Here is a 21,344-nt window from a genome sequence, read left to right on the forward strand (position 1 = left end):
CTCATTCTAGCTCAGCAGCCAGAGGGACCTTTCAAAAGTCACATCTTGCTATTCCTCTGTTCCAAATCCTTCAAGACCTTCTTGTCACAGGAGCTGGGTCTTAAAACCACATCTTTCCTTGGGCCTTGAGGACTCCTGCCTTGTGACCTCTCCTTGCCTCTTTGACCCTTCCTCGGCCTCCTTGCTGTTCCTGGAACATCTTGACCCACTCTTTCTTGCCTTGGGACCTCTCCCACTTCCTAAGGAGCCAGAACCCAGATGGGAGAAAGCAGTAAGACCATAAAGGGACAAGGGCAGGCCCTGTCCATCGCTGCAAGTCCCGGCACAAAACACACCACAGCCAGGTCTTCAGTCACTTCTCCAGCATTTTATTTTGGTCTCAAGTTCCACGAAGCCTCTGACAGGCCTGGTACAGCTAGGCAAGGCCACAGGTTGAACAGGGACTTGGGTGCAACAGAGCTCAGCCTCCGGAGCCTCTTTCCTGACGTGCAAACAGCACACAGCCCCTGGGGCTACAACCACATCTGCTTTCCCTAGCTACAAGGTTTGGAGACAATGGCCTGGCCTGGAGGGGCGAGACAGCCAGGCCTGTTGCCTTCCTGTTGGGGGAAGTAGGGCACCAGGGCGGCAAGTGAGCAGGAGGCTGAATCCTCTATGGAAAGGACAGTCTACGCTGCTCCTGCCTCCTTCACCTGCAGCCCCATGGGGTGGTGGCTGAGGAGGCCATCAGGGTGCCGGGAACGGGCATCTCCACCTCTACCCCTAACTTGAGAGAGGAAGGGCTCCACGGGCAATATCTGGGAACCACCCAACACAGGTGAGACACAACAGGCTCTGGCTCTGAGGCACTTTAATGAGCGCCCCACCCTCTCTGCTGGCCAGACCACCCACAGGCTCCAGTTGGCTGCTGGCTAGTCACAGGAGCCATCCTTCCAGCCGTCACGCCAGCGCTCGTCCACTTGCAAGCAGTCGAAGTCTGGCTTGCCTAGCTTCCGGTTCACCTCATTGTGCAGGCAGCACAGCCACTGGGTGAAGTGCGCCCGAGTGCGCGTATCTGGCTGGTTCCTGTGTATCCTGCATGGGGTGGGGGGAGTTGCTCATGGAGGATGGGGGCAGGTAGGGCTCCCACTGCCCCTGCCCCAACAGCTCCTTGCCTGTTCAATTCAGGGATGAGAGCCAGGGCACTGCTGAGGCTACACCCAAGAGGAACCCCCAGAACAGGGCTGACCCTGCAGCATCAAGGCCTGGTAAACTCCCAGTCCCACTCAAACCCTCACCTGGAGAGCTTGGCAAACCTTGACAGGAGCCCAGGGCAAGACATTAAGGGACAGGCCTCAACTTTACAATCTCATAACAATCAGGAAGCCTCACCCCAGCGTCCCTGGCCCCAGGCAGTGAGTGGGGCTGGCACAAAGCCAAAACTGAAAACCAGACGGGTTCTTTCCACCTGGGACCCTGGAGCCTCAGATCAGCAAGAGACCTGGTTTTAACTGCCCAGGCTTCAAACATCAAGGGCTGTCCTGACCCCCACATCCAGCCCAGAAACCCCTATTGTGCCAAATAATGGTTCTTGGGCTCCCCCATGAAGAAAAGGTGGCTCTTGGAAGCAAAAGCAGTGGGTTCCCATGGTCTTGAAATTGGCAGTCCTGCTTCAGAAGTCAGACAAAGTGGAGTCCTCCTAAACCTACCAGAGTCTCCATCTGTGTGAAGCAAGGGATTTCATGAGGGAAGCACACTCCTCCCACCCTCCTGGAAGCCTTGTGGCTGCAGAAAGCAGCAGTACCCAGCAGCAGCCCCAGGTGGCTTGGCCACTGAGGAGAAAAGGAGATGGCTTAGATGATCCAATCCCTACTCTGTTGGTGGCCCCTGCTGCCGGCAACCCTCTGCCATCTCTGCATCTATTTCTCTAGGTTCCTGATTATGACATCAGCCAGAGGCCCCAGGCCCAGGCTCCAGTCTGCAAACGGTGCAGACACCACTTACCTCTTCCTTATGTCTTCAGCACACTCCTCACACGGGTAAAACTTGGAAAATAAATGTATGAACTGAGCCATATCTTGCTGCTGTTCTGGGGTGGGCAGGTCAGGGTAGTAAGCGGCCAGGGTGTGGAGGACAGCCCAGCTGTGGCGGCCTAGTTCCTCGCGATCCTGAGGACAATCTTCCCTAAACTTGCTGTCCCGCTGCGGAAGGAGGCCGACCAAAGGTCAGTTCAGTTTTCCCATACCAGAATAGAAGCCTACAAAGCTCCCCTGTTTTCCGCCCCAGCCAGAGCCCCACTGACTAGAGACAGAAGTTCTGAGGCCGATCCAGCCCACATGTGGCTAAGAGCCAAAAAGCCGGGCCTACCGTGGGGGTGAGGTTTAAGGACAGTCAACCCTGGTGGCTAGAAGTCCAGCAGGTATAGGGCCTCCGGGAACGTTCGGCCTAGCCTTGGGAAGTCTGCCCGGGGTGCCTGAGAACAAGGTGTGGGGGATCAACGGCCAGGGTGCGTGTGTGGGCCGGGTCTAAGAATCGTAGGGCTCACGGGACTCTGCAGGGAGGTGGCGCCCCCCTTCCCCCGGTATCTGCACCTTCTGCTGCGTTCGCATCCACGTTTTGAAGTCCACGCAAGCCCGGCAGGGCCGCCTCCGGGAGGTGTCCTCCGCGACCTGAGAATCAGAGGCCGGCGCCTGGGCTGGCGTCGGGGTCGAAGCGGCAGCATCTCGTCGCCCCGCGCCCCGGCCGCGCGCGTCAGTCACCAGGTCGTCCATCTCCTCGGAGCGCGCACCGCCGGGCAGAAAGGAGAAGAGGTTTCCGCCGCTGAAGAGCCCCCGCTCCCGGGGTGCCGCCATGTTGCCCGCGCAACGCCTGCCGGGCCAGCTCGGCCTCCAGATGGGTCTCCAAGTCGGCCTCCAGGCCAGCGCGCGCGCCGCCGCCAGGGCGCGGCCACAGGAGCTGGGGGCGCGCGCCGCGGGCGCGGGCGCTGAGCTTGAGCTGGGGCCGGGGGCGGGGTCGGAGGCGGGGCCGGGTTCCGGCGAGGTGGCGGAGCCCGGGGACTCGGCCCGCTCCCGGGAAGAGGCAGAGCTGGAAGCAGGGGTCCGGGCGGCCTGGGTGCGCGCGAGGCCGGACGCCCGGGTCGTGGCTGCACCCCTAGGCCTCGTTCCTCGACCCGATCCCGACTTGCGTCGTCTGGGCTTGGGCTCCCGTTTCCTCCAGTAGAAGAGCAGCGTGTTGTGGAAGCAGCGCCGTGGCCGTGCCGCGGCCTCGGGCTGCGGCCGAGGCGACGTCTGTGTTGCGGCCCGCGATGCACCCATCGCTTTGCTCTGACCGTCCCGCGTGCCCGCGGCTAAGCTCTGTGCCCTCAGTTGGGGGCGCGTTCAGCAGCCGTTTCTTGGCGCCATGGCAACGCCAGGCAGGGCCGTGAGCGCACAGAGGGCGGTGCGTGCTGGGGCCGGGGTCCCACGGATCCGCCCGGGCGACTGGCGCCATGGCAACGGGAGTCAGGCAACTTGGGGCCTGGCCGTGACTGCAAAGGGGACGGTGTGTCTCCTGCGTGCATCCAGAGCCCTCGAATCCTATAGCCTGCATGAAGTCGGGAGTGGCTTCAAGGATACCTCTGCTTCCATACCTGCATTTGTTCATTCCGCAAATACTTGTGTCGTGCCTAATCTGTTCCAAACACAGTTAGGAGCTGGGCAGGGTGGGGAGCAAGATCCCATCCCTGACGTCCTCAGCTCATAGTCCAGTGATCAAGATGGAAAAAAACAAAAACAAAAGGAGAAATCACACTAATAAATATTCAGGTACAAACTGATGGGTGCTGTGAACAGGGTATAGGAAATCCAGGAGGCCTCCTTGAGGAGGTGACCCTTAGGCAGAGGCCTGAAGGACGGGGAATCAGTTGAGGAGGTCAGTCAAGGCTGAGGCAGGAGAGAGGAGGGTATTGGCCTCTTGCAGAAAGTACAGGACCTGGGGAGGGTGGTGAGAGATCTGGGGTGGCCAGGGGCCCACCGAGGTCCTCAATCAACTGCCATGGGAGTTGAGGATTTATTCTGAGGATTGTGGGAAGGTGCTGGGCAGTTTCGGGGAGGGCTACTACCCTGACTTAATCCCATTTCTGTTTTGCAGATTCCTCTGGAGAGTGGATGTCCTGGGTGTGAGTGAGGAGCACAGGCATTGGGGGAGGATGGGCTCTTGTAGTTGTCCCGGTGACAGGATGAAAGGTGTTATGGAGAAGGAAAGAAGTGGGAAGAATCTAGGTTGCTGGGGGTGTGGAACAAGGGTTGTTAATTAGTATAGGAAGGGGGGTCTCTGCATCCTTCTAGGTCCCTGGCTGTGAGTTAACTGGCCCTTCTCCAGTTTCTCTCCTTTGTCTTCCAAGGAAGCAGGATCTTTTCCACCTTGGACCCTACCAGGCCAGCGTGGGCCCCCCTGAGGTTGGCAGGAGTATGACAGCTGGGCTGAAGGCACTTTGCAAAAAGCAGGCCTATGTCAGCATTGTTCATTGCCTGGGCCAAGACCAGGGAAGGTTTGAGGGCTTCAGAGAGAGCTGCTGGTCAAACAGATACACAAAGGCCTTTTGTTGAGGCCAGGGTGGTTTCCTGGAGGGATGCCCTAGAGGCTCACATCTCCCTGGAGTGTACAGGGCAGTGGAAGTCCCAACACAGAGGTGGTGGCCCCAACAGCAGACAAAACCACTGCATACCAGGGTAGGATGGGGCCCCAGAAATCTCCCTTATAAGGAAGCAGTTCAGCAATGTGGGGCATCTGGGCACACCCTCTGTCTGGGGACTCTAGGGCCTTAACCTTCACTGCCCCCACCCCCCAGTTAGTGGGGGAATGGTCATTCCTAATCTCAGAGGCTTTGTTTGCAATAAACTGTGATAAATCGTAAGTTTGGAGGTGACTCTCAAAACAGTCCTGGTCACCACCTCCCCATCCCCCAAATGCTAGTGACTACAGATGGACCCTGTTCATCCCATCCCAAATCCCCCTACCACAGGGGAACCTATAGGGTGAGCCTGTGGTCTCTCCCCAACACACACACACAAAAAGAAACCTTACAATATTTAACACAAATTTCCTTCTCTGTGACTTGGGGACATTGAATAACCTTTCCTGCTACATAAAAATTAAGCCAAACAAAGGACTTCAAGCCCTTAGTGCTGGGTCATTCTTTCCTGGTGACAATTGCAGTCACCGCCCCAGGGAGTTCAAAGACAGAGCCAAGGGGCACACCATGCAGGTGGCTCTTTCCAGTCACTGCTACATGGGGCGTGGGAGGGCAGGGAGGGTTGGCCAGGTCTGACGTGGTTTGATGGCTCATGCTTCCCCTCCTCCTCCCAGACTCAGCAGCAGAGCCTCAGGCAGCAGTCCCAGCCCCTCCCACCAAGCCCTGTGCACCTGTCCTCCCACCCAGATCTAGGGGTGCGGTGAGGAAGCTGTGAAGGACCCAGTCAGGGGCCGGGAAGTGCCGCAAACACCTGGTGGGTCTGGGGCATTGCCGGGGAATTCCAAACAGCCTTCCTGGTGCCCCAGGGGGTACTCCCCTCCCCACGCAGGCAGGGAGGCAGTAGGACCCTTGACTACACCTGGCAGACTCCAGAAGCCTGTGACAGAGTTCTGGGAAAGCCATAGCAATGGCAGGCCCCCGACACCCAGTGTTCGTGAGCGGGGCAGCTCTGGTGCAGACAGAGAAGCTCCAGGTAGGAACCAACGGGGATCCCTGACGGCCCCAAGAGGGAGGGAGGGAGTTCCTGGCTTAGTCCCTCCATGGTGTCCCCCACCCTTTCATCCCACAGACGTTCGCCTTCTCTGTGCACTGGTCGGATGACAGTGACACCTTTGCACGCAGAAGCTGGGATCAGTTCAGAAAACTCCATGTGAGTGAGCCTGGAGCGACCCCAACTTCCCCCAACTGCATGACCCAGCAATGACCACCCCTCTCAAGTGCCTGCCCTTGGGTCCTCCAGCCCCTAAGATCCTGGCAAGGGACCCCCACCCTCCCAGGGGAACCCAGTGGGCCCTCAGAGACTGAGATGCCTATTCTCACCCTCAGAAGACCCTCAAGGAGACCTTCCCAGTGGAGGCGGGCCTGCTGCAGAGATCAGACCGCATTCTCCCCAAACTTCCTGGTCAGCCAGCAGGGGTCCCAGGAGGGGTGGGAGTGGCTGTGGTCTGATGTGGGGAGCCCTAGGGCAAGGTCCCAGTCTGTCCCTATCTTGCCCACAGATGCATCCTTGTTGGCACACTGGGGGCGCACGGGCCGCGGCCTGGTGCGCCTGCGGCTGCTGGAAACCTATTTGAGGGCGCTGCTGGTTGTGGGGGAGCGTTTGTCCCGCAGCCCGGTGCTCACTGGCTTCTTCGCGCCACAACCTCTGGACCTGGAGCCTGCACTGCCACCGGGCAGGTGCCTGACCCACCCCCAACTCCCTGCCGGCAGAAACATTTGGAAGATGGGGGAGGTGGGGTGGATTAAGGGCCTGTTAGGAGGGAAGGCCTGGAGGCTGGGTGGACTCCTGAGGGACGGCTGGCCAACCCCCAATCTTCCCACTCAACCACCTCTCATCTGCACCCTTGGCCCTTACCAGCCTGGTGATCCTGCCTGCCCGGGAAGAGCCCCTACCAGGCCCCAGGGACAGCCCTGCCAGCTGCAGTCTAGGGGCTCCGAGTCTGCGTTGCCTGCAGCCCTTCAGCACCCAGGATGCGTGGGGCCAGCCCTTCCAGGCTCGGGCCCAGGAGGCCCTTAACGTTCTGCTGCGACACCCCTCAGGTGGGGCTGGGCAGGAGTCTGGGGACTCGACCTTCTGCCCCCTTGGATCCCAAGGGGCCTCAGGATCTGAACCTCTACCCACCTCTTGGGCACAGGCTGGTGGCTGGTGGCGAACGAGGACCAGCAGATGGCATGGTTTCCTGCTCCCTACCTGGAGGAGGTGGCCCCGGGCCAGGGACGAGATGGGGGTCGGTCCCTAGTGAGCAGTGGTACGAGACTAACCCTCCTCCCCACACCCAGCAGCACTACTGGGCAGTGTACATCACGGGTGGACCACAGGGAGCACTCAAGCCAGGGGATGACTAGGTGGTGAGAGCAGCCCTGTAGTGTGACTGGTCCCTCTAGTGAGCCAGCGCCCCAGGGAGTTTTAGAGTGGTCCCTGGTGTCTGCAGAGATCCAAATGGGGAGAGCCTGGAGGTGGTGATTCAGCAAATGGGGGGGGGACCGACAGGTGAGGCCCTGGCCTCTGTGGCCCCCATGGTGACCACAAAGCATCCACTCCAGGGTCCCAGTTCTGTGCTTCCCGTGCCTTTGAGGGCAGCCAAGCTGATGAGCTGTCAGTGCCTGCAGGGGCACATGTGTGTGTGCTGGAAACGTCCGACCGCGGCTGGTGGCTGTGCAGGTGTGTGTGGGGGCTTCGGTGGGGGTGGGGTGGGGTGGGGGTGCCCAGTCTAGCTAACCAAACTTCATCTTATTCACAGATTTGGTGGCCGCACTGGTCTTCTCCCAGCTACAATACTGCAGCCAGACGGGCTGGGCACAGTCCTTAGCGGGCCATGGCTCCACCTTGGGGCAGATGGTGGGGAGGACAGAGAGGGAGAGGCCCGAAACTTCCCCAAGTGCCCCCAGGCCAAGACCCTTCCCCCTACTGTGCCTGCCCGACCACCACTGAGTGCTATTCAGAGCCGGTGCTGCACCATCACCCGTAGGGCACTGAGGAGGGACCCAGAGGGTCAGGGACCTTTTTGAGTGTGTGGAACCTGGTGGAGGGCTGCGCTGTGCACCCCATAACTGGAGCGGCAGCCCAGAAGCTCCAAACTCCAGGGATGACTGATAGCAGCCACATCAGCCCCAGGGCTGTGGGAGGAGCACTTGACCCCAAGTGGGTGAGGCCAGGAGGCTACACCCCGCCTTGTCCTGAGTAAAGCTCTCCTGATGGACCCACACTGCTACGGTGTCTGTACTGAGGGGCGGGGCTTGCTGGATCTCAGCCAGGCCAGGGGTGGGGATGGAGCTGGTTGGAGGCCAAGACCTGGGGTGAGACAAAGCTCAGACAGACACAGCGTGCCGAGATGGCAAAGTCCATCTTTCTGCATGTTCAGAGGGCAGAGGGGGCCACGGGGAGGGGGGGCAGCTTCATGTTGTGCCACAGGAAGTCTAGGAAGGTGGCCGCCTGCAGTGTCCGGCTGAGCCGCTGGAAGTGCCGCTCTGGGGGAAAACAGAAGGCTGTCAGGGGTCCATGGGGGCCAGCTGGATTCTTCCTGCCCCGACCTGGGCTGTGCCCACGTACCGGTGTAGGGCAGCAGGGCCTCAAGTGAGGCCTGAACACCCTCATAGGCCAGCAGCTCTTCAGGGGCCTCATGCCGCAGGAGCACGCCTAGCACAGCCTGGGCTTCATGGCAGTGCCGTGAGTTGGTGTTCCACGTGACACAGAAGTGCAGCAAGGCCTCTGTGGGTGGCAGGGATGGTCAGACCTGCTTGCTGGGCCACTGCCCCTTACTAGCCATCATCCAGCCCCTACCTCCCCACCCCGAACCTTTCTGGTCTCGCCGCAGTCGGAGCACCGTGGCTTCCAGCTTCTCGCAGGACTCAGGGTCCTTTCGGATGGCTGTGGGAGGAGGGGAGATTGAGCCCCAGGGAAGGGACACCACAGATCTCTGAGACTCCCTCCAACCCTGCCCTTCCTGTCCAGCCCCTGAGGCAGCACTGACCCTGGATCACGGTCAGCACCGTGTGGGGCCGGTCCAGGGAGATGGCGAGGCCCAGTGCCCGCAGGTACCGCTTTTCATGGAGCAGATTGTCCAGCTCTTGCTGCCTGGTGGGGGAAGGAGGGAGGACAGGGGACAGGGCCACTGGGAGACTTGGCTGGAGCTAAAGGCAGAGCCATCAGGGGTCTGAAGCCTGGAGCAGAGCACCCACTGGTGGGAAGCTGTGTTGCTGGTCCAAGCCTTGGTTCCCACAGGCTATAAAGAGAAGGGAAGCCTGTGCGCCCTACTCCAAGGGGCTGACACTGATGCGTGGGACTCCCAAGCAGGGCCAGGTAGAGACCCCCGGACTTACTTGACCACCTGCTCCTCTCTCTTGGCCTGCTCCTCTGCCTGCTCCACCTCGGTCACATCCTGGGGTCAGAATGGGGTCAGCAGGCAGGCCCATGCTGCCTTGCCCATTTTCCACCCCCACCAGCCCATGCACCTTCCAGAGGATGATGCAGGAGTCACTGGCGCCGGTGAGGGCGTGGTCATCCAGCCTACTACAGTGCAGCCCCCAGACCTTGTCCTCGTGGGCGTCCAGCGTCCTCACACACTCGTTGTTCTTGATGGTCCAGAGCTTCACAAGCCCGTCAGAGCCACTGGGTTTGGGATTGGGAGAGGGCTCAGCCTTGGGGCCTGCCCCCCAGCTCACCCCGAGTCCCACCCCGCCCTCAGCCCACTCACCTGGACAGCAGCTGGGTACCGCGGCTCACAAAGGCCACCTTCAGCACAGAAGCGTCATGCCCCTCAAAAGTCTGCAAGGTGGGGTGGGGGAAGGTGTGAAATGCCAGCCAGAGGGCCTCGCCTGGGGTAAGGGCAGCTTACCTTGAGGCAGCTGAAGTCCTGCAGCGCCCAGAGCTTGACTGTGCCGTCAGCTGAGGCTGTGGCCAGCACCTGGTCCATGGGTGAGAACTGAACACACCAGAGGCCCCGTCGGTGGCCTGAGAAGACTCCCAGCAGCTGGCACTGTGGCAGGGCCCAGAGTTTGGCTGTGCGGTCCTGTGACCCTGTGGCCAGCAGCTTGTCGTTGGGGGCAACAGCTACACTGTTGATGTCCTGGTGATGTGAGGGGGCAGCAGCTCAGACCCTTGTCCCAGCAGGGGCCTCACCATGCCCCACCTGGTGCTGTGTGCCATTACCTTATCATGGCAGCGCTGCGTGGCCTGGGCCTGGAGGAGGACAGGGCCCCCGACTGGGACTGAGCCTGGGGACGGCAGGGCTTCGGGGAGGGACCACAGCTTCACTGTGCAGTCCTGGCTGCCTGTCACCAGGAAGGTCTCCTTCAGCCTAAGGACCGATTTGGGGGACGGGGAGACACCTGCTGAGCCCTGGCTGGCCCTGTCTGCCAGTGCACCATAGTTCAGGTCTGTCAGACCTTGGTCCAGACCAGAAAGACAGACTGTCTCCGAAAGGGAACTGCTCATGTCAACCCTATACACATCTAGGACCACTTGCCCGCCCTCAAGCCTACTCTGCCCGCCCTCAGTGCTGTCATACCAGGCGACTGGGCTCCAACCACGAGACCTCCAGCTCTAAACAGTACCTTCTCCACCTGGGCCTTGCTCAGTGTCACCTTCCCCGCTGTGACACCCCTCCCCTTTTATCCACCCAGCCTCAAGGCCACTTCCAAGGAACCCCCAATAATGGCATGTAGGGGTGCCCCTGTTCTCCATTCCATATCCCTGGAGACCCAGTGAGCAAAGGCCAAAGCCGCCGCCTCCTCCTCCCATCTCCTTAAGCTGGAGCCCCATCAGCAGGGCCTGGGCCTCTGCCTCCATGACACGCTGGACCCAGCCCTGAACCGCTACCTCGAGCAGCAGATGGTGCCCACGCTGTGTGTGTGCCCAGAGCCCTGAGCCACACAGGTCACCTCACCAGCCTTGTTCATCCTCCAGATGCGGATGGTCTGATCCTGGGGATGGGAGGGATGAGGACAGATCCTGGGCTGGGCTTCCCCACCTGGGTACCTGTATCCTCACCTTTTATAGTGCCTCACCTTGCCACAGCTGGCAAAGAGCCACCCCTTCCGGAAGACATCTAAGGCCAAGACGATGTCTGGGAGAAGGGGGAGGGGGAGGGGTTAGAGATCAGTTATGGCAAGTGGGGGCAATCCAGTCCAGTATGAGGTCCCGGGGGCACTGGCCCAGTGCCCTCACCTGTGTGGCCATGGAGAATCTGGCAGGCTGACGTCTGCAGCTCAAACACTTTCAGGCAGGGGCTGTTAGAGGCCACGACAATGTGGGAGTCCTCAGGCCCGAGGAATCGAACGTCCAACACCTCCTCACTGTAGCCAGCAAACTAGGGGTGGGCGAGAGGGACACAGGTCAGGGACCGAGTAGGTGGAGGGCTGGCACCCTCAGGCCTATGGGCTGAGCAGGGGCAGCACTTGCTCACCTGTTTCTGGAGCTGCAGGGAGCGGGCCTCGTAGAGCAGCAGGTTGTGATCAGCAGTGACACTGAGGAGCAGGCCGGCGGCTTGGGCCAGGGTGCAGTGGGTCAGCTCCCGCCCAGGGCCTGGCAACCGCTGTTGTGTGTGGACACACTGCCCAGAGGCTGCCTCCCACACGCGCAGCATGCCTGTTTGGGGACACGGGCTGCTAGGACTCCAAGGTCCACAAGCCTCCTTTGGCCCCTGCTGCCCACCCTGGCCGAGCCCCACACACCTTGGTCGCCAGCAGTCAGGAAATGTAGGCCTGGGGACTTCACACCCAGCTCAGGCACCGGCTCCTCTGGCAACAGCACTGCAGCCTCTACACTCTGAGGACGAGTGGGTCAGAGGTGGCAATCCTGTCCCTCACCCTGCCCCATTCACTGGCCCTGGTGCCCCTACCTCAAACACTGGCACAGTCCTCATGGCCTGGAGGCTCTGCAGATCCCAGACAATGCAGATCTTGTCACGGCCCGAGCTGAGGGAAAACAGCCATCTCAGTTCCTGGGCCTCAGCTGTGGCCTTCCCTTTCTTGCTAAGGCCTGGGTGGCTGGTCACTGACCTGAGCATGGTGTGGCAGTCGGCACTGAAGGTCAGAGAGGTGACAGCACTGTAGTGGGCAGTCAGCACGGCCAGGCACGACCGGTCCTGCAGCGACCACACCCGGATGGCGGTGTCTGCAGCTGAGGAGAAGAGTAGCAGGCGTGCGGGTTCCGGGTGGAAGGCCACCAAACTGCAAGCAGGTGGGGTGGGGCTGGTGAGCTGTGCTACCCTGACCTTGATGCTCCACCCACCCTCTGCAGCCTCTACTCACTGCACGACACCCTGTGAGCCCCGAAAGTGGTGTGTCCCATAATGCCGCACGATGTCCCAGACACGCACGGCCCCATCACAGCCACCTGTAGGAATGTGTTTGAAGTGGGGAGAGGGCTGGTGTGCCCAAAGCCCCCTGCCTGGTTCCAGCCAACCCACCCATCCAGCAAGGTCCTACCTGTGGCTAGCAGTGTGGAGGTGGGGTCGAAGGCCATGGTGGCCACAGGGGCTGTATGTATCGCCTTCCACAGGCGGGTGATGCTGCCCTCTTGCCAGGCCCACTGAACCAGCAGCAGTGCCCGGCTAGCTGTCACCAGCACCTGGGGGAGGATGCAGTTCAGCTGGGGGTTGAGGCATGGACGCTGTCCTCATCAACTCAGTTTGCTTGGGATGTACCGGAGCCCACCTCCTGTCCCTGTTCCATATACCTCATTATCAGGACTGAGGTCAAAGGCAGTAATGTCCTCCTGATCCTCCTGAGGGTTGAGAGTAGACATAGAGCACCAGCCATGAGACAAGGCTGCCCTCCACACCAGCCCCTCACCCCAACCCTCTCAGCCCTCACCTGCTCCAGGCTCCGCAGCACAGCCCCTGAGGCCACATCCAGGATGTTGACTCTGGTACCACAGACGCAGAAAAGGTGCTGCCCAGTCTCGTCCAGCTGGTGACAAAGGGGTCTCAGCCAAGGTAACACTCTGCAACCCCTGCCTCACCCTGCCAACTCTGCCCCTCCCTGGGCTGGTACCTGCACCTTCCCGCCCTTGTAGAAAGGCTCGATCTTGCGCTCGACAGCATAACTGGAGGGAAGACAGAAGACAGTGAGGTACCCAACCCTTGGTCCCCAGTGCCAGCTCTATACTAGGTGCTTTCCCAGAGGTCAACGCAATAGGGACCTGCCCTTGAGGAGTTTCTGGGCAGCAGCAGGGATGGAGGGGACATGGGGGAGAGAGGGTCATGAACTCTTCTGTTATCTTCTTTAACCCTCTCAGCTACACTGTGAGGTGGGTGTTGGTATCCCTATGTTACAGAAGATTTGGGACCCTAGCTGGACGCTGACACACACCAGTCCCAGGGCAGCACAGGCAGTCCAACAGCCCAGTCTTCTCAGAGATTCCCCACTACCGAGCAGGCCAGGCTTTGGGGGCCCCCCTGCTGGCCATGGGAGGCCAGGCCTGGGTACCAACCCAGAGTAGCATCCTCTTCAACATCTTCATCCTTGAGGTCCAGGCCACCTCTTCCCTAACCCTGGCTCCTTCCTCCATCCCACTCTCCAAGCTGCCCTCATTTCGGTGGCATCATATGTCCTCTCCACTCCCTCTCAGCTACTTCCATGCTGGTCCAGGCCACTGCACTCTCCTCTCTGGACAGTTGTTCCAGCCTCTCCGCCAGGTCTCTACCACTCTCTCAAACTCTGCTCTCAGAGAAGCTGCTAAGAATATAACTCTGTTTATGTTGCCACCCTGCCTTCAAACCCTCCTCTCTCCTTACTTGTTTACAAAACCCTGCTTGGAGAAGCCTCTGCTGACCTTTCCCATTCACCCAGGCTATTTCCTGCCTGTGACCTGGGCTTCTCCTCCAGAATTTCAAAGGTGCCTGGCTAACTCTACTGGAAGAAGCCTGACTAACAAGGTGAAATGGAGCACCCCCTCAACCTCCAAACCCAGTCAGCCATCCCAGTACCCGGGCTTCCCCTTGCTAGTGCTTGTCACAGCCACTGATGGAAATTATTTGCTTTAATACGTTTATCCCATCAGATTGCGCTCCATATGGTTAGGCGGCGTCTGACTTCTCTTCCTGCTCGCTGGAGAAATGGGGCAGCAGGTCGCCCAACCTAGGCGTAGTGGTTTTTTCTCTACCCCTAGGAGGTGGGGTGTCCCGCTCCCAGGACCAGCCTCGACGGTGCTCAGCCCGCCCCTTCCTCCTCCTCTAGGGTTTTTCGTCCTCACCCCCAAACCCGCTCCAAGTTTAAGTAACCCGGCCGCACTCCAGTGCCCGCCGTCCGCGAGAGCTGTCAGTGCAGCCTCTTCCACTTTGTAATATCGCAGCCGCCACGACCGCGCGGACCTGTCGTACGCAACCCTCACCACCTCCCCAAACCCGAATGGGTGCCGGAGCCAAGCGAACGCCTTCGCTACTCCGGCCGCGAGCCCGGCTCCCTTCCCGGGTGGCGGCTTACTTGGACTTGAAGCGGCCCACTCCGGCCGCGGGCTCCGCCATGTCGCCGCTGCCGCCGCCGCGTGAGGGAGACCGGCGCGCCACTCCGCACGGTCGCCGCGCTGCGCAATCGGCGCGCTGAGATGGCGTCACCTCCCGCAGCGACTGTGACGTCACCAGCACCGCGAGCTCGGCGACATCTTTGCTGTGGGCACTGGCCGCCGCGTCAGGAAGCGGAAGGTGGCAGAGGCGTCTCCGGCCCGGAGGTGGGGGTGTAGAGTTGTTTGGAAGCCCCGGGGACTGGTGGGGTAGACTGGCAGCGACTGGGGTAGCCAGCTGCCTGTCCTTTGGATAGAAATTTTAAAAGATATTCGTAGGAAATGTTTACTGAATCCCAAGACTCCTGCCCCTTCGGGACTCTGGGATTTGGGGACAAGCGAGGTCGGGTGCGGTGCCTGAGCAGAGAGCTGTTAACCTCATACTGTCTAGTATGAGGAATAACGCAGGTAAATTAATAAATCGGGTAATTTCAGAGTCGTTCAGATATTGATTGAGCACATTCTATGTGCAAAGCCCTGTTCTAGACGCTTAGGAGGCACTAGAGAAGCTGGTTCTTGACTAGCTCACAAGCTAGTGGGGTGAGGGCTAGGCAGAGAAAGGGCAGGGAATAATCTTGATTGTTAAGTGATGAGTGCTGTGGAAAGAATACAGCATGGCGAGGGATGGAGCAGAGTGTAGGGGTGCAATTTTAAATTGGGGGTGAAGGCTTCATTGAAAAGGTGACACGAGCAAAAACCCGAATTTGGTGAAGCAGCGATCCCTGTAATTATCTGAGGAACAGCCAGTGCACAGGCCTGGTGTTTAGGAGCAACAGAAGCCAGTGTGGCTGCAGGGATTTAGTAGGAAGGGGAGGGTATAGGGCAGAAAACAGAAACTAATGGGAGATCCCAGGGAATCATTGTGAGGAGTTGGCTTTTGAGTTCAGGGTTTTAAGCTGTTTGTACTACTGCTGGCTGTGAAGCTGGTAAACAGATTGGTAGAAGGTGACTGGGAAGGAGACTGGGAGAGGTCGATCTGGAAACCTCTGCACAGAGGAGACATTTGAGTGAAAAGAGAGATCCAGGGGAAGAGCCTGCCAGGCAGCCAGTGTGAAGAACTGGTTGGGAAGAACTTGCAAAGGTCCAGGAGAAAGGCCAGAATGACCATTTGGGGTGAAGAGAATAGTGCCTGGAAAGGTGAGAGGGCCTGCAAACGTGGTAAAGGTGTAAGGTCAGCAAACACAGAGGTGTGGTGAGGCGGCCAGGCCTGGGCTCTGCGTTTATTTATCCCTCTATTTACAAGGTACCTTGGTCCTGGGCCCCCCACAACTCAGCCCCAAAGCTGCCTTCTGGGGTGGCCTCAGCCTCCTCTTGTGGGGCGCCCACGAGCAGGGCATCATCTTCCTCCAGGAAGTCTCCGAGCTGGGCCAGCTGCCGGCGGATGAGGTTGGTGGTTTGGTGCATCTTGCGCATGCGCCGCAGCAGGCACAACACCAGGGTCCGGCTGCGCTCCTGGCGCTGGCTCCAGGCCTCCCGCAGCTCACGGTAGCAGTTGTGATTCGCACGCTCGGCTGGTCCCAGTGTGGCCCCGCAGCCCAGGGGGCAGCGTTGATGGGCACCATGCTGGCAGTGCTGCTGGTGCTCGGCCAGGTCCCCACGAGGCACCCGAGACATGCAGCCCTCGTTGGGGCAGGCCATCAGCTCAAAAGGGCATGAGTCCTGGTGCCCCTTACGATGGGCAAGTGGGCACGTCACCAGGCAGCCAGCTTCGGCGTTCTTGCACTGTGGGTAGAGGGGAGCATTGTGTAAGCTAAACCATGTTGGGCATTGCCAGCCATAAGCTGCCCATCCCCTACAGAATGTTCCATCCTTGACATTCCACTGACCGGGAACCACTGAACTGGGAGCCTCCCAAGCTCTTTTGACACCAATGACGTGATGGAGAGGGAAACAGTAGGGCAAATGCTTGGAGGTGGGGAAAAAAATTTAGATCTCAAAGAGGATGAGGGCAAGTCCTGAGGTTTGGTGAACAGGGAGTTACATGGTTGGGTGGGTCTGGTGCATTGTATGTATACCAGGCTTCTTTCCTTCCCTTCCCTCCCCTCCCCTCCCCTCCCCTCCCCTCCCCTCCCCTCCCCTCCTCTTCTCTTCTCTTTTCATCTCAGTTTCCCCATCTATTAAATTAGGGGCTGGAGAGTAGTAGTAGGCAGAGCAGACATTTCATCCTCCATAATCCCCATGTTACAGCTGAGACTCTTGGAGCTCAGAAAGGCTGGGTAACTTGCCCAAAGTAACACAGCAGATAAGTAAGTGGTAGAGATGTGACTCAAATTCAGCCAGGTATAGAGGAGAAACCCTCAGTTCTGAGGATGGGATTCTTCTCACCCTGTCTCCTGGCTCTGCACCCTCAACCCTGCAGGGAAGAAGAGTGTTGGGTGGTGGGAGTGGGTGTTTTGAGCTACCTTGACTTCCAGACGGCCAATGGTCTTCCGGAGTTTATTCACATGGACCATCTTTTTCCGTTTCACCTCTTTCCTGCAGCACGGACAGGTCTTTTGTCTAGAAGGAGACATGAGTTGGGGTGATTGTTGGGAGTGGGGGAGGAGCAAGTGGCAGCAACATGCCTCCCCTGGGGGTCCCTCCTCTCTAGCTGGAAGAGGTATAAGAGGGCTTTATAGGGAGCTCTCAGCTCTGAGGCTGGGGCTAGGGACCACAGATATCACAGGGTGACTAGACTTAATATTAGTATCCCAGGAGATTTGGCAGCTGAACCCTATGACCATCATGACCCGGTACTTGGCAGACCTTTCTTCTCTCTTCTGGGCCCCAAGAATGGCCCCCCCAGACCCCTGCCCTCCCAGCCTCTTGGGTGCCCTGTAGCAGCACCTGGCCAGCCACCGGAGGATGCACTTCTTGCAGAAGATGTGGCTGCATGGCAACCTCACTGGTCTCTTGAGAACCCCGTGGCAGACAGAACACAGGAAGTTGCAGTCAGGAGGGCTGGCGAAGAGATTGAGATCATACCCTCCACTCTGCAAAGGACAGGCCAGCATCAGGACCTGGATCCCATTCCCTGACTCCCCATACCCAGAGGGGGGACCCCAGGAAGATTTGGGTGGGAGATGGGCCACATGCAAGCCCCAGGTGGAGGGTTGGGTCAGCACCCACTTTGAGGGGGCAGCTGTGACAGTCAAGACCCCCATGACTACCAATCCCCAGGTGCAGAAGCTGGCCTTGGCCTGGAGTTAGACCTGGCCTGACCCCTCTGAAAGGTTTCCTTGTCCCATTTGGGATCCTGTACCACACTGTCCACATTATCTCAGTGAGGAATGGTGTCCAGCTCTGGGCAGGTCTCTGGAGTTAGGCACAAATTTAAGGGCTCACCATGATCTGTGTCTGGACGGCAGCTCCACTGACCCCCAGGGCTTGGGAGCCTCCATTTCATACCAGGAGTGGGCCGACATCACAGTGGCATTGTCCAGCTCAGGCCAATCACAGCCCTGGCCCAGGGTACCACCTGGCCCTTGCTCCCCTTTCAAGGGTCACAGATGTGGGGTAGCCCAGAACCAGGGTGGATCCCTAGAGCCCCTGCCTTTGGCGAGGGTGGTTTACAGCTGATCTTCAAACACCACTAAGCTGGGAACCAAGCTTCCAAGGGCTACTTCCCCCGAGAGCTGAGGCTTCAGTAGAAACGCAGTGATTGTTCCTGTTTCCTCACTACTGCCCAGATCCCCAAGAGCTGGAGAAGGGTGGGTGGTTAGGCACCCATCATCAGGTCTCTTAGGATCTGAGACCCATAGAGCTAGCTCCAGGATACAGACCAGTTGTGGGGACCAGGTTTCCATGCAACATGTGGTACCACAGCAGAGGAGTCTAGTATGTGGGAAAGTCTCCCAGAGCAGGTAATCTCTGAACATATGGGCAAGCCTAAGAGAAAAGGCATGGGGAAATCAATTCCAGCTTGGGAAACCAGCATGTTCCCAACATGAGGCACAGAAGAGAACTGCAGGTTCAGTGCCACTGAGTCTTAACCTCATCTAATCCTAAAGACCCTAACCTTGTCCTGAGAACAACAGGGAACTACTGTAAGCCTCTGAACTGTGAATCTTACACTCCCACCCTTGTTAATGGTTTCCTGGTCCAGCCTGACTTCTACCGAGCTCCAAGTACTTTACTTGCTAATGTGGAAGCTATGGGGTGTGGGTAGACACAAGATGAGTTCAAACCTGACTGCCAGTTTTCGGGGGGTGGGCTCTTCGGAGTCACCTGGCAACCACCAAAACCAGATTCTGCCCCTGCATGACATCTTTCAAAGCAGGCCGGGAAGGTGTCCCACAAGGGTCTCTTCTCCACAGCACACCTAGGTCCCAGCGTCAAGAGATGCATTTTCCCGGGCGATGGGCGGAGGACCAAGAACACCCACACACGGCTGAGTTAGACTAACAGCTTTATTTAAAGACGAGAACAAGGACCCTCTCCCCCGCGGTCCTGGCGGCGGCGGCCTCAAGCTCTTAGCATCCAGGTGTCCTGCGGGTATAAGACGGAGTCAAGGGTCAGAGGCCAGAGGCCAGGGCACGCGAGCAGCCGCAGCGGGGCTCGGAACGGCGGCGCCTGTTGGGGCCTGGGTTTCACCACCCCACACCGAGGAGTGAGCTGTGAGCTGAGGCCCCCAGTGGCTCTAGGCGCCGAATCTCACCCACGGCCACGGCCAAAGCCGCAGGCGATTTTCAACTGACGCCGACCTCCCAATCATCTCCCCGCACCGCACTCACAGTGCCGCATGGAGGACCCAACCCAGACGGGTTAACCTACCTGCAACCCAAGAGAGTGAGGTGGCAGCGGCGCGGGACTTTATAGCAGCTGCCCAGTCGCGCAGGTTCCGGTGCCGCAGACACACAGTCACAGGCAGAGCTAGGCGAGGGCGGAGCACCGCGGAGCCAGTCACAGGCTGCTTTATTGGCCTGTGATTCGAGGCAGCTGAGATCTCGCGGCACTTGGCGCGATATAAAATTATCCCTTCGGCGCGGCCTCTTCCTTCTTTATCGAGACGACACGTAAGTGTTTGCTGTGGCAGTGGCTTCCCGAGGGCTAGGGAGGCGGGAATCCGCCGACATCGGGTGGAACCCGGGCTGGCGCTCCCGCCTCCTGTGGCTGGAACCCGGCCCGGGAGCCCTCGGCGGCCGTAGATGCTAGGGCCTCAGTGACCAACTGGTTTTTGTCGCTCTTTTCAGCAAATGGCGGATGACGCCGGTGCTGCGGGAGGGCCCGGAGGCCCCGGAGGCCCTGGGGCCCCTGGGATGGGAGGCCGCGGTGGCTTCCGCGGAGGCTTCGGCAGCGGCGTCCGGGGCCGGGGTCGCGGTCGGGGCCGGGGTCGCGGCCGCGGCCGCGGAGCTCGCGGAGGCAAGGCAGAGGACAAGGAGGTAGGCCTGGGCTACGGTCGTGAGGCGGGCCCCTGGGCGGCAGCGGGCAGGCCCTCCGGGTCATCTTACGCGAATTTTCTTCCAGTGGCTCCCCGTCACCAAGCTGGGCCGCTTGGTGAAGGATATGAAGATCAAGTCTCTGGAGGAGATATATCTCTTCTCCCTGCCCATCAAGGTAAGAATGGGCCTATTTTTTTGGTAGGGGCCTGGGGTAGGTGAGTCTCATTTGACCTGGGATCGAGGGAGACCTGTTATTGGCTGACTATTGAGGGGCCGCGTGCTCTGTATTAGACTATGTGGATGCCGGGCTTTTCCATCTGATTGGGTAGTCAACGTGAAAGAAAACGGTTGGACAAATAAAAAGTCAGTTCTGTTGGAAGCCAGCGACAGGTGTTTGAATTTTTTTATCATATATCTTTGTAACAAGTTTTCTTTTTTTCTTGTAGGAATCTGAGATCATTGACTTTTTCTTGGGGGCATCCCTGAAGGACGAGGTTTTGAAGATTATGCCTGTGCAAAAGCAGACCCGTGCTGGCCAGCGGACCCGGTTCAAGGTAACCCAGCCGTCTTGTTTTTCTGGGCTGTTTCTGTCAGGGTGTTTTGTGAGACTCTCTCAGCTCTGCATGGTTGCACTTGTTTCCACGCGTGTGACTTTCGTAATGGGGAGAGACAGAAAGGATCTCCTTGAGACCTCAGATTGGCCTCCTGGTGGCCAGTCTTGCCTTGAGGGGCGCAACAGACCCTATGTGGTGGGAAGTTACTGATGCTGTGAAGGCCAGTGGACCACCACCCACATCATTTTTTCTGCAGGCATTTGTCGCCATTGGGGATTACAATGGACATGTCGGTTTGGGTGTTAAGTGCTCCAAGGAGGTAGCCACAGCCATCCGGGGGGCCATCATCCTGGCCAAGCTCTCCATTGTCCCTGTGCGGCGAGGCTATTGGGGGAACAAGATCGGCAAGCCTCACACTGTTCCTTGCAAGGTAGGCTGGCTGAGGTTGAATGATGGGGCTTGCAATGGTGCAGGCTCCCTCCAGTCTACCTCCTGATAACTCCACCCTTCCCAGGTGACTGGCCGCTGTGGTTCTGTGCTGGTGCGCCTCATCCCTGCACCCAGGGGTACTGGCATTGTTTCAGCCCCGGTGCCCAAGAAGCTGCTGATGATGGCTGGTATTGATGACTGCTACACTTCTGCCAGGGGCTGCACTGCCACGCTGGGCAACTTTGGTAGGTGGCCCACATGTAGACCATGGCTTCTCTCAGCTCCGCTTAATCACACTCTTGTGTGTGGTTGGCGTATTTTCAGAGAGAGAGAGGAAGGCCCTCCTAATGCACGACAGACTGGTCCAAAGTGGCCTGTCTGTTCCTAGGAGTGCAACAGCTTCCATCTGCAATCTCCAGTTTTATTTCTGGTGAATTCACCAACTCTTTTCTGTTACCCTTTTTCCAGCTAAGGCCACCTTTGATGCCATCTCCAAGACCTACAGCTATCTCACCCCTGATCTTTGGAAGGAGACTGTGTTCACCAAGTCTCCGTATCAGGTACTGTCTGCCCCCCAACCTTACAGGTGAGGCAAGTGAAGAGGGTGGCAGTCTGTCTGGCTACAACTGAAATCTCTTCTGTTTGTTTCTAGGAATTCACTGACCATCTTGTAAAGACCCACACCAGAGTTTCTGTGCAGAGGACCCAGGCTCCAGCTGTGGCCACCACATAGTTTTATATGCAAAAAATAAAGTGAATGAAGCCTGTTTATAGTTGCTTTTTATTTC

At 58.7% G+C, this 21,344-nt stretch overlaps 5 protein-coding genes and 3 non-coding genes across 11 annotated transcripts; 4 read left to right on the top strand and 4 right to left on the bottom strand.

Moving 5' to 3' along the window:
* Window positions 1-347: 347 nt before the first annotated feature.
* GFER (growth factor, augmenter of liver regeneration) lies at window positions 348-2,910 on the bottom strand. The gene is made up of 3 exons (XM_010949889.3): window positions 2,571-2,910; window positions 1,984-2,180; window positions 348-1,074 (listed from the first exon to the last, which is right to left on the bottom strand). The coding sequence occupies exons 1-3, from the start codon at window positions 2,829-2,831 to the stop codon at window positions 912-914; spliced, it is 621 nt and encodes a 206-aa protein (XP_010948191.2). The 5' UTR covers window positions 2,832-2,910; the 3' UTR covers window positions 348-911.
* A 388-nt stretch (window positions 2,911-3,298) lies between these two features.
* On the top strand, window positions 3,299-7,917 carry NOXO1 (NADPH oxidase organizer 1). Of its 3 annotated transcripts, none has more exons than XM_074346558.1 (9): window positions 3,300-3,782; window positions 4,108-5,684; window positions 5,781-5,861; window positions 6,041-6,113; window positions 6,211-6,388; window positions 6,570-6,751; window positions 6,847-6,960; window positions 7,256-7,373; window positions 7,453-7,917. In XM_074346558.1, the coding sequence occupies exons 2-9, from the start codon at window positions 5,619-5,621 to the stop codon at window positions 7,718-7,720; spliced, it is 1,080 nt and encodes a 359-aa protein (XP_074202659.1). In that variant the 5' UTR covers window positions 3,300-3,782; window positions 4,108-5,618; the 3' UTR covers window positions 7,721-7,917. The 3 variants fall into 3 exon arrangements, with proteins under 3 accessions (XP_045368772.1, XP_074202659.1, XP_010948192.1); XM_010949890.3 differs by having other exon boundaries at window positions 3,302-3,782; window positions 6,038-6,113; XM_045512816.2 differs by lacking the exon at window positions 6,847-6,960 and having other exon boundaries at window positions 3,299-3,782; window positions 6,038-6,113.
* Window positions 7,918-8,036: 119 nt separating this feature from the next.
* On the bottom strand, window positions 8,037-14,280 carry TBL3 (transducin beta like 3). Of its 2 annotated transcripts, XM_074346554.1 has the most exons (22): window positions 14,138-14,280; window positions 12,707-12,758; window positions 12,527-12,622; window positions 12,390-12,437; window positions 12,140-12,281; window positions 11,963-12,047; window positions 11,711-11,881; window positions 11,551-11,626; window positions 11,384-11,477; window positions 11,116-11,297; window positions 10,878-11,019; window positions 10,718-10,776; window positions 10,530-10,633; window positions 9,861-10,008; window positions 9,547-9,777; window positions 9,406-9,476; window positions 9,164-9,320; window positions 9,032-9,090; window positions 8,683-8,786; window positions 8,508-8,579; window positions 8,262-8,420; window positions 8,037-8,179 (listed from the first exon to the last, which is right to left on the bottom strand). In XM_074346554.1, the coding sequence occupies exons 1-22, from the start codon at window positions 14,176-14,178 to the stop codon at window positions 8,070-8,072; spliced, it is 2,403 nt and encodes an 800-aa protein (XP_074202655.1). In that variant the 5' UTR covers window positions 14,179-14,280; the 3' UTR covers window positions 8,037-8,069. The 2 variants fall into 2 exon arrangements, with proteins under 2 accessions (XP_074202655.1, XP_074202656.1); XM_074346555.1 differs by lacking the exon at window positions 11,963-12,047 and having other exon boundaries at window positions 11,711-11,831.
* A 1,123-nt stretch (window positions 14,281-15,403) lies between these two features.
* On the bottom strand, window positions 15,404-18,960 carry RNF151 (ring finger protein 151). The gene is given in 5 exon segments (XM_045512817.2): window positions 15,404-15,479; window positions 15,481-15,935; window positions 16,616-16,712; window positions 17,040-17,185; window positions 18,420-18,960. Coding segments are annotated over 5 exon segments (852 nt in total). The 5' UTR covers window positions 18,540-18,960; the 3' UTR covers window positions 15,404-15,445.
* LOC123615303 (small nucleolar RNA ACA64) lies at window positions 18,763-18,889 on the bottom strand. The gene has a single exon (XR_006722897.1). It is a non-coding gene; the product is annotated as a small nucleolar RNA ACA64 (small nucleolar RNA).
* Window positions 18,961-19,084: 124 nt separating the features above from the next.
* On the top strand, window positions 19,085-21,325 carry RPS2 (ribosomal protein S2). The gene is made up of 8 exons (XM_010949899.3): window positions 19,085-19,207; window positions 19,385-19,573; window positions 19,659-19,748; window positions 20,020-20,127; window positions 20,384-20,557; window positions 20,642-20,801; window positions 21,025-21,116; window positions 21,209-21,325. The coding sequence occupies exons 2-8, from the start codon at window positions 19,388-19,390 to the stop codon at window positions 21,287-21,289; spliced, it is 891 nt and encodes a 296-aa protein (XP_010948201.1). The 5' UTR covers window positions 19,085-19,207; window positions 19,385-19,387; the 3' UTR covers window positions 21,290-21,325.
* On the top strand, window positions 20,181-20,314 carry LOC123615300 (small nucleolar RNA SNORA64/SNORA10 family). Its single transcript, XR_006722893.2, has one exon. It is a non-coding gene; the product is annotated as a small nucleolar RNA SNORA64/SNORA10 family (small nucleolar RNA).
* On the top strand, window positions 20,828-20,957 carry LOC123615301 (small nucleolar RNA SNORA64/SNORA10 family). Its single transcript, XR_006722895.2, has one exon. It is a non-coding gene; the product is annotated as a small nucleolar RNA SNORA64/SNORA10 family (small nucleolar RNA).
* Window positions 21,326-21,344: the final 19 nt, after the last annotated feature.

The sequence above is a fragment of the Camelus bactrianus genome, chromosome 18 (genome assembly GCF_048773025.1).
Source record: "Camelus bactrianus isolate YW-2024 breed Bactrian camel chromosome 18, ASM4877302v1, whole genome shotgun sequence".
Taxonomy (NCBI): Eukaryota; Metazoa; Chordata; class Mammalia; order Artiodactyla; family Camelidae; genus Camelus; species Camelus bactrianus.

Excerpts from the sequence above, each read along its gene's own strand:
- RPS2 (XM_010949899.3), top strand. The coding sequence starts at position 19,388 with ATGGCGGATGACGCCGGTGCTGCGGGAGGGCCCGGAGGCCCCGGAGGC. Across the intron at positions 20,128-20,383 it reads GCCAGCGGACCCGGTTCAAG|GCATTTGTCGCCATTGGGGA; the intron begins GTAACCCAGCCG and ends TTTTTTCTGCAG. Across the intron at positions 21,117-21,208 it reads TCACCAAGTCTCCGTATCAG|GAATTCACTGACCATCTTGT; the intron begins GTACTGTCTGCC and ends GTTTGTTTCTAG.
- NOXO1 (XM_010949890.3), top strand. The coding sequence starts at position 5,619 with ATGGCAGGCCCCCGACACCCAGTGTTCGTGAGCGGGGCAGCTCTGGTG. Across the intron at positions 6,114-6,210 it reads CATTCTCCCCAAACTTCCTG|ATGCATCCTTGTTGGCACAC; the intron begins GTCAGCCAGCAG and ends TCTTGCCCACAG. Across the intron at positions 6,961-7,255 it reads TCGGTCCCTAGTGAGCAGTG|GGTCCCAGTTCTGTGCTTCC; the intron begins GTACGAGACTAA and ends CATCCACTCCAG.
- GFER (XM_010949889.3), bottom strand. The coding sequence starts at position 2,831 with ATGGCGGCACCCCGGGAGCGGGGGCTCTTCAGCGGCGGAAACCTCTTC. Across the intron at positions 2,181-2,570 it reads GGATGCGAACGCAGCAGAAG|CGGGACAGCAAGTTTAGGGA; the intron begins GTGCAGATACCG and ends CTCCTTCCGCAG. Across the intron at positions 1,075-1,983 it reads GCTGAAGACATAAGGAAGAG|GATACACAGGAACCAGCCAG; the intron begins GTAAGTGGTGTC and ends CACCCCATGCAG.
- TBL3 (XM_074346554.1), bottom strand. The coding sequence starts at position 14,178 with ATGGCGGAGCCCGCGGCCGGAGTGGGCCGCTTCAAGTCCAA. Across the intron at positions 9,091-9,163 it reads CCTGCATCATCCTCTGGAAG|GATGTGACCGAGGTGGAGCA; the intron begins GTGCATGGGCTG and ends TTCTGACCCCAG. Across the intron at positions 8,580-8,682 it reads GGTGCTGACCGTGATCCAGG|CCATCCGAAAGGACCCTGAG; the intron begins GTCAGTGCTGCC and ends CTCCTCCCACAG.